General features: G+C 43.1%; 1 protein-coding gene across 1 annotated transcript; it reads right to left on the reverse strand.

Annotated features, from left to right (window-relative positions):
* Positions 1-7,024: 7,024 nt before the first annotated feature.
* F4817DRAFT_279130 (uncharacterized protein) lies at positions 7,025-9,046 on the reverse strand. The gene has a single exon (XM_049299523.1). The coding sequence runs from the start codon at positions 8,500-8,502 to the stop codon at positions 7,240-7,242; it is 1,263 nt and encodes a 420-aa protein (XP_049161845.1). The 5' UTR covers positions 8,503-9,046; the 3' UTR covers positions 7,025-7,239.
* Between the last annotated feature and the right edge of the window lie 540 nt (positions 9,047-9,586).

The raw sequence follows: 9,586 nt of genomic DNA on the forward strand, positions 1-9,586 counted from the left end.
TGACCTAGACAATCCCATTTTTTAGATGATTTCATATCAGATTGAGCAGCGTCTTTAGTCTGTACATCATTTTCTTCAAGAATGCTACACTGAGGTTTTGGGTGCTTACGTTGGAGTGAAAAGATATGGAGAAGTCTAACTATGCCCATCCGTATGAGTGGACGGTCTTTGGTGCCACCTGAAACGTATGGAATAGATAATATAATGTGTTTATGATAGGTATTTGACGACTGAAATTTTGGAGCAGTGACAGCTGTATGGTGTATCGTAGAATAAGAGTGGCAACTGTGAATCGGTAAGTAAGCGGTATAGAATATAGCTAGGGACAGTGTATTAGCTGAAACTACGAGGATGATTGCACGCAAGACTGATATGAGTATGGGGTAAGGCGGAAGAGGGGCTCATGACGCCAGCGCCGTGCGGAAATAATGGCATGAAAATGCAGAAAAGAGGCGAAGGAAGAAGGGAATGAAGGAAGGATACCGCGAGTGCGCCCCTGTGGGTTGAGTAGGAGGTACAGAGGATTCGGTGCTCGAATGATTGATTCCTCATAACCGCCTGGATGGCAATGTCCCACAAAGTAATCTCACCTTTACTCGCGCATTTTGACGTGGGCCCTTACCCAGATCTTAGAAGGATCGTAAGGCCTACAGACACTGCTAGGGATAAGTCCGACTTCCTAGTGTACCTAACTCCGATCCAATTGCGACATCGATCTCTAGAAGGGAAACTGACAATAATTCGAATCATGTTTTGCTAAGAATTCCGTCATCCACCTTGTGTCGAGTGAGCCTTGATAACAGTGGTTGAATATTTCTTTGTAAACATTTCGCTTACCACATAAAGAGCGAATCAGGACAAATTCTGCGATGTAGTTATGATACGTAATGTATCTTAAATGTATCTTATTGGCTTGGTGTGCGACGGGCCGCTTTATACGCGGCCTGTAAGGTGACACGAGTAGACAAGTCGTTGCGGGTTTCCTATTAAGGCTTGTTCAGGGCCTCGATTAATAACGAGCTCACCATCCTGCCTTAGTAAGGTGTTCTCAACACCACTGATCCCCGGATCAATCGTATACTGCCCTAAGATAAAGCCTTCGGTATCACAGAGCTAGGGACCGATCCAAGCTTATATTTTCATAAATAATATCAAAAATTTGTTCGAACATAGCTGACTAGATAAGCCTAGGCATGCGTTATTTTCGTTAAACGTGTGGTCGAATGGGCTTGTACAAAAGCTCATACCTTTTGATGATGACTCATTTGCAACTCAAGAATTCAAAAATAAGACATTTTCTAGACGTCCCATCAACGGACCCTGGTTAACGGGGTAAATGGGACGATTTTGTGATGTCGCATGGAAGCTGAGAGCCAAGAGTCGGGGACCATGAGCAGTCTAGAACAAAGCTACCTGGACGTTCTGCCCCTGCAACGAATAAATTGGGATACGGCAATCAACCTCTGATGGGGCTGGGGATGACCACCCTATACCTGTGCCAGATAATTGCCCGGGTACATTTCTGGCACTAGACTATTTCCCATAAGTGGAACATGCTTATACCGTTGGAGCGACGTTAGGATGGGTGATACCTGCCTACCAACAGCGTGTACGGAGACCGATAATACTGAACTTCAGTCATAGACCGATAGAGGAGGCGTTAGGAGGCTTGCAGAGAGAAGGGCTGAATTGGTATGGTGGTGTGAGAGACCATCCGATTTGACAGCATGCACAACAGCAAACAAATGTAAGAGAACATCGACCCGAGGTCGCTGGGCAGCCAAGCTAATTCTTCGTATGAGTGCTTAGTTCTCTCGAAACGAAGTTTACAGTAGAGCTATTCGAAGCTATGAGAAATCTATCCGCCAAGGATGAGATATTTCATAGCAGGCGGGCGGCTGTGCAGTTGTATAGCCTCAATCGATAAGTGAACCGATAGGCTAAGAAAGGCGAGTTCATCCCATCTTGGAATTCGGGCTTCGAAGGTACCCCAGTGGACAAGAGTGTTTCATGCGTAATGAAAAAGCCATCTCGTGCTGCGTGCTGCGTATCCTGCACAGTAGTACCTATTCTAGGTTAGTATAAGCTTGTAAGATTTAGTGATGTAACGTTGGAACTTGTTTCGTTAACCACTAGAAGATCCCAGAGATGTGGCAGATGAAGCGCTATTGGTCCAGAGCTTTCCGCCTTGTCGAAACGTGGTATGCCTGACCGGTGTGAGATTAACCCATGGAACTAGGGTCGCATTGCAGATGTCAGCCGGCGAACCGATTGAAGTGGCCTAGAAGCTGCTCAAAAATCGAAGCCTCTGTCTGTGGGGGTATCACGACAAGAAGTCGGGCGCTTCTACAGGCTCGGCCCGTTTCACATCATTCGTCATTAGTTCGGGAGCGGTAGGTAGTCTAAGAGTGCAGGAAACTAGTCATATTCAGACGCGGATCGAGGGCATTCCGCAAGCGTCATTTCTAGACTATTCGTAGGTCTAATTAGACCATGTAATAGCCCTTAATTTCTCGCTTAAGGTGACTCGCTCTACATGCGCAGTGTTTTCGTTTCCTAGCTTGCTAGTTATTTCACATGAACCTCGTTCGTGAGACCTGCGCTAGGCATCCACTATAGATACGAAATGGTCCCAAAGACGCTTAACGATGGCATTGATTCGTAGATGGCGAAGAAGCATATTTCCGCTTAGAGTATATATTATAATATACTTCTATCGGCTTTCTTGGTCTGGAAATGTGTCATAATTCGAGGTAGTGAGCATCTAGCGATCCTTCACGATGGGATCTTCAACTCCCGTACGGTCGGGCTGGATTATGACATGGTCCATGATCCTGTGGGCGTAAATGTATAGATATGTGATGTATGTACGCAGGAACTATGAGAAGTTTCAGCTAGCTTAGCTAAGAGATCTCGTATATGATTTAATGCGGCAAGATATGAGAGGCGGAATGTGGAATGTTATATTAAGTGGAAGTTTTGGTGATGTGAGTAAAATGAAACTACCGGTACCTAAACTTAAACGATGCTGCCCAAGATCTACATGGTACATGGTACATGATTAGCGGATTACCTGTCTTACCTAATACGAAACCAGTTAGACTGCCCAACTTTGAGATAAACCGAGGGCCCCCCCGTGAGGGGAACCACAAGAGCCCGACTTTTAGCAAGGCTCATGCTTATGTCATCCCCTTATGTCATCTCCCATCCCCTTATCTCGTTTTTCCGAAATTTAGCCGCTCCCGAATCCCCACAGGGTCACGTGCCACCACGCCAGACCGCGCTCGGGGGCGCTCGGGGGGCGCTCGGCGCGCTGACGCGCGCCTCGCGCCCCCCTCGCGCCTTCCCTCGCGCGGCCCGGCGGTGGCACGATGCTCTGGCTATCTATTGCATTGTTGTTTATGTATCTTTTGTAAAAAAGGGAACGTGTGGGATTCAAGGGAACGTGTGGGATTCGAACCCGGCTTCCTGTAGAAGTCATATGGCGTTGTCCCGAAAAGGTTTAGTTTTTCACTAAGAACATGTGACCTGTATGTGGCCTTGTATTGGCATATGGCCACCTAATGTGATTGGTTAAATTTTTAGCCTAAACCTGGTGCACAGGCCACCTTTTTCCCCAATCCTCTTATCTCTCTTATCAAAAGCCTTATCCTCTTATCGGCTTATCAAAGGTCTTATCTCTTATCAAAGGTACGTACCACCTAAAATTTCCAAATTAAAACTAGCTTAACATTAGTCATGCAGTTAAAACCTTAGCCCCATATTTTAGCCTATTACAATACCTGGGACCCACAATTAAAAGGCACTAGTGGGTGCACAGACGAATTGCCTAATTAGGAAATATCCTTAACTTGGCCTGCCACAATAACCCTTTTAAAAGTCGGGCAAAGTTTAAAAGGGTTGCAGCGGGGTAAGGACCACTTAGTACGATCATACAAGGGTTTAATCTTAAGCTAGTGGGTTAGGTACACGGACCATGTATAGGTACATATATACATAGTATGTTTATGTGCATTTATACGGCGGAGTAATGCGTATGTTAGTCTTCATGTACTACATTAACGCGCCAACGTGGGATCAGGACATGATCTCAGGGATGATTTTGACGATTTGAAATGATTTCAATTACGTGAACAGCTTTTAACGATCTTATAAATGAGTAATGTTGATGATAAGACCCTCATGCGATTTGGTGATTCTTTTGAATTGAATACAATTATGTAAAAATACATCGTATTCAAAAGGACAAGGTCACGAAGTTCCGAGATTGTATGTAAAATACAAGGGTTTTAAAAAATAAGATACTTATTTTTTAAAGATAGTCACGTACTTTTAACATAGTCCCGGAGATCATTTTAAAACCTCGAAATTATGTTAATTTTAATATAAAAATATATAAAGCTATTAAGTATGTATATACCTAATAAAAAAAAGAAAAAAACATATAAACGTATATATTTATTTATATATAACATTATATTAACATTACGAATAGTTGAAAATATAAAATATCATTTATTACGATAAAATTTAAATTACAGGTTTATAAATACGATTATAATTACAATTACAATTATAATTACGATTATAATTACGATTATAAGTTTACGTGCTTTACGATTAAGTTAAGTTTTACGTTATTACGATTTTACGGGAAACAATAACTGGTTTATTATTATAATATATAAAGCCGTAACAAAAGAAAGCAGTTACAACTGGAAATATAAAATGGCAATAGTTTTAAAGCTAAAATCATCTCCGAAATCGTTTTAAAAGGCTAAAATCGTTTTAAAAGGCTAAGATTATCTTAAAAAGTTAAAATCATACAAATTTAACATAATTTTTATAATTATTTTAAATATAAAACTATTTTCATTAAATATTATCACGAAGACTCGAAATGATTTAATATGTAATATTATCCTGGTGACAATGTCGGGATATTATAATAATATTTAAATTTTTAAAATAATTTTATAAAGTGATATAATCCTTAAAATCATGTCTCCCTCCCACCCTGGCGCGGTAATGTATGTCCATATGTGAATTCCAAAATTAATAAGCCTATTGTTTACAATATATCTCATTTCTTATTGTATAAAACAAAAGCAAAAGTACATATGTAACTATCGTCATTTAAGCTTTTTAAAGGTTTGTTGCCCATAGTTATTTAGTGTACAGTTTATAAGCTTAAATTAGCCCTGATATCAACTTAAGTAGCTATTAAAAGAACTCCTTACTGCGCACGTGGGAATCACAAGCATGTGGCTGAATTATATCGACAGAGGTACCTAATGTATTCCCACCAGCCGCTTTAAAAGTGTCCCGAATCTTGCCCAATACAGGCAATCATAATGTTTGCATGACTGACTGTCTTGTGACTGTTGTCTCGGGTTACAAATCCTGAAGTAACAAAATATTGTAACATACGTGGGCAGCTAGCCAGATGCGCCTTAAATGCAACTTCGCCAGGCCAAGCTTTAAAACGCAAAAGTGGCTGGGATCTAGTTTGCGTGATCGACCACAACGTTGCCTTCTTGATATAAGGTGGGTAGGCGGGAAGAAAATAAACGGCGCCCTAAGGCTACACTATATTATAACAGGTTAAAGGTCTTTGCAAGCTGAGATAGCGCGCCAAAGTGGCTTGACGCCTCAAATTAGAGTATACGGTATAAATACTCTGTACTACACTTTGTTTAATGTCAGATCATGTATGGAATTATTCTAAGAATAAACATAATACCTAAATAGGTAGAACAATGGAGAGCGCGGATCTTCGTATCCACTTACACACATTGCATGTAGTTTACAGTAGATGCTATTACGCTGGCAACTCGGCTCCAGAGTAACCAAGCAAAATGACGCGAGCCAATGGCAGAAAATGGAGTTTTTCCTTCGTGTGTAGTCCGAATCTTGGGGTTCTCGACCATCACTTCGCGGATCACTGCTCAATAAAACCCCCACATATCGGAAGGTTACATCACGTCATTTGATCAATCATATCTAATAAAACCCAGGTTATATGTTATTCCTCATATAGACGACCATTTGTCAGTGGCATAGCCGCGTTGGGTTTATTCGTTACGTTTTTACTAGATTCGTACAATGTGTTTTTATATATCAAGCAATCTGATTATAAATCTAAATTAGGTATATACCTATGTAAGCAGGTATACAGCTATAGTTGAGCCCGCTGTAATTGCCAAGCAGTGCTAGAGAAGGTCTTGCTTAGTTCTAAGACATAGACATTAGTGATCTACATCCCGCGCTTAGATCCGCCGCGGTAAGATCCTTTTTAACACGCCAGAGAGAATTCGTGTGTTGAAAGCGATGGCCGTAAGGAGGGTGCGGAAAATAACTGATGCTACCCAGGTGACATGGAATAAGGTAACAATCGGCGGCAACTCTGCTCACGAGACTCGAGCAAAAACAATTACCTTCGACTCCGTGTGGGGAACGATAACTCAAAAGCTTTATATCTCGGCACTTTCTGCATGTCTTGTCATTGATCCCTGATTTTTTAAACAACAAATCACGATTGAAAACGGTGCAAATCTTAGCTGTCTAGGCTAACAAAACGATTACCCTGGTAGAGGCAAATAACCGGTTGCACACTAGAAAATGGCGGTGTGGAAGTACTGGACTCGATGTTTGAATTACAAGTCCAAGTTTCTTTCTATCAAAATGTAGATCTTGAACTAAATATTTATCGTTGTCGTGCATCATAATGATACATAGTACGCCTCTGAGCGGATCAAAGGAGAATAGTTTGATGCTCACCATGACAGCAAACTCCCCCTCCGTAATCATCGTAACCGTCCCATCATAACGCCGCCTAGCTTTCCAAAACAAACCACCGTCCAAATGCTACATAGTATTTCGAGGTGATAGCTTAACTTTTCCTATCAATCATCCAATATCCCGTGTGTGCCATACTCCTGGTGAGAAAAGAACGGGCGATTCTGACCCGGACACTACCCGCCTCAAAGCGCCAATGCCCCCTTTCATATACTGAATTTAGCAGTACTATCGAATATATAAATAAAAATGCAATAGATGACAAGAGAATCGAGGACGTCATTAAAATTAGCTGATCTGGAAACGTTTATCTCACTGCGTGTGTCGTCTTGGCCTCTTCTGCGTTACATCGTAATATCGTTTGATAACATGCGCTGTGATGCCGCGTTTGCGCTAGTGGTAATGGTGCTAGAACGTATTTTAAGCCGAAAACTTATAGCTTTAGGCAATAAAGGGCATATCGCCCTTTCTATGACTGATAACTTCGAGTGTAGAGCCAAGGTTCTGGCCGAGATAACCGATCATAGCCTTGGTAACTTCGGGGATGTCGGAATAATCAGTATAGACCACGTCTCGGAATCTGGAGTAGACCTCCTCCAATTTGCGGAGCTCCCTAGCTAGTATTTCAAGCTCGAGCCACTTTCCATCCTCGCCATTGAGCTGATACACGCCAAAGCTGACTCCCACATTATTTCCTAAGTTGTTCTGGGTCATACCCATGCTGCTAGCATCGAAATACAAGTTAGAAGCAGTCTTATAGAATGACGTGATTTTACTAATCACGGTAACAAGCAGCATGGTAGCGGTGTGTGTACCGGATCGACTCATGCATTTGTTGCAAGATAGCATGGCCGCGCATCCTTCGACAGCTCTTCGATTAAGAGACAGGATAAAGTCAAAGGGTGGCACTGCCGGAGCAGAAGCGTTATGCAATGCTTGAAGTGATTGTAGGCAGGCTGTAAAGCAGGTGCAGGAACCTCCGTTCATGGTGGACGACGGTGATCTATGACGTGGATCAACTGGTCTCATCGTGGGTGTTGTTGTTGGACTGGGGAAATAATTAGAAGACATGCTCGTCGGAGTCTGCACCTGGTTGTATGAGATCATATCTTGTGTGACTGGATCGGTCCACGCTATCGGCGTTGACATAGATAAATCGAACGACTGAGATCGCATCTGAGTACCGGCCATAGGGCCAGTGACGGGAATATCGCTGAAAGTAGCGCACGAAAGGTCTGTAGGTGGAGTCCAAGGCATTGCGGATGAATACATTTCAGGCGGAGCTGACATTGGGTCCTGCTCACCCATGGTTCCGTCTTCGACTCCGAGTAAAGAAAGACCTGCTGATATTGAAGGATTTCGACTGATATTACCATCAACACTGGTAGGCGGTGTGGTCCATCCCGGCTCGAAACTGAAAATATGTTCAGATGGAATTTGATGTGCTGTAGAATATGACATGTTCTTGTCTTCTATTAGACTGTGATGCATTTGCTGCATGTCCTGAGGGGCATTCGCATGGGCGCCTCCGCTATGCTCAGACTTAGGCTTGCCTGCCCGGCTCGAAGGCGAGTACCGACACTCGATACCACATGCTAGGCAACGGGAACATATGGGCCGAGCCTTAGAGCACTTGACCTTCGCCAAAAAACATCCATCGCATGAAGCTCGGAGCCGAGGTTGGCGAGCTTTGGTGGAGGCCATCGCGGTGCCGATATGTATCGATGTCGGAATAAGCGGGTAGTTTCCTGGCCAGGAATTTGGTTTTGAGGTGGAACGAGAGTGTGACAGAATTTGGAAACAACACGAGGATAGGTGCAATAAGGGTAGTATTATAAAATGGAGGTATGTATGATAGCTCTCATATGCGGTAACACAGAGCTTACAATGGTACGAGTTGAAGACCAAGCTAGAAGTGAAGTAGGGAACTGAGCCGGTTCGATACTGATGGGGAGATACGACGTATATTAAGCCCGGTACCAGACGAACGGAAAGGTAAAAGCAACGGAAATATCAGCCTGAGTGGTCTAGAAGGGTGTCTATGAAAGATATATAAGATATATGCGGAGACATAAGACAGACGAGAGGGAGTCTGCTTAAAGCGTACAGGGTCCCGATTAAAAAGGCTCAGGGGAGTGACTAAAACCTGATTTGGTGTTAGGGAAAGGTAGTAAGAGATAGACCCACATGGAATACGTAGGCTGTCAGAACCGGTTGGTGTCAGAGGCCCAATAGAGACAGGCGGCGCTTGTGGCCATGGGGATAGCTGTGGTTCGAGGAGGAGCCTGAGTTACAAGGTCGTCCAGGTGCAGCAAAATGCTGCCAGTATAGATGGGAATGAAAATACGGACTAACAAGTGACCGGTCTGAGCAGAGTCACAGAGCTCTTACATGTATGAACAGGAAGGCAAGGTAGGGTGGCTGTTAACTGGTAGAGTAGAGGTAGACAGGTACTACCATATTCCTAGTAATGCTGAGAGGTAATCTATAAAGCATAATGGAATTCACAGTGCTTCTGTAATATCTCCCTATGGAGATGAGCATACCCCCCAGAGATCGTCGGATCGAACAGCCGACTACGTAGAATATTGCTAAAGATCCATCAGGCAGATTCTACTTTGAAAAAAAAAAATGAACAATGTCAATAGCTTGGGGGAGCATGGCCGTTGATTGGTCCCGATGTAATGGCTGAACTCGGCTCGCAGTCGACACGCATTGTGTAACGGCGTCAACCCCACGATTGTACCTTGGTAGATTTATGATAAGGATGGCATGAAGATTTAGCTAG

This window comes from Daldinia loculata (assembly GCF_022478755.1).
Source record: "Daldinia loculata strain CBS 113971 unplaced genomic scaffold F4817scaffold_8, whole genome shotgun sequence".
Lineage (NCBI taxonomy): Eukaryota > Fungi > Ascomycota > Sordariomycetes > Xylariales > Hypoxylaceae > Daldinia > Daldinia loculata.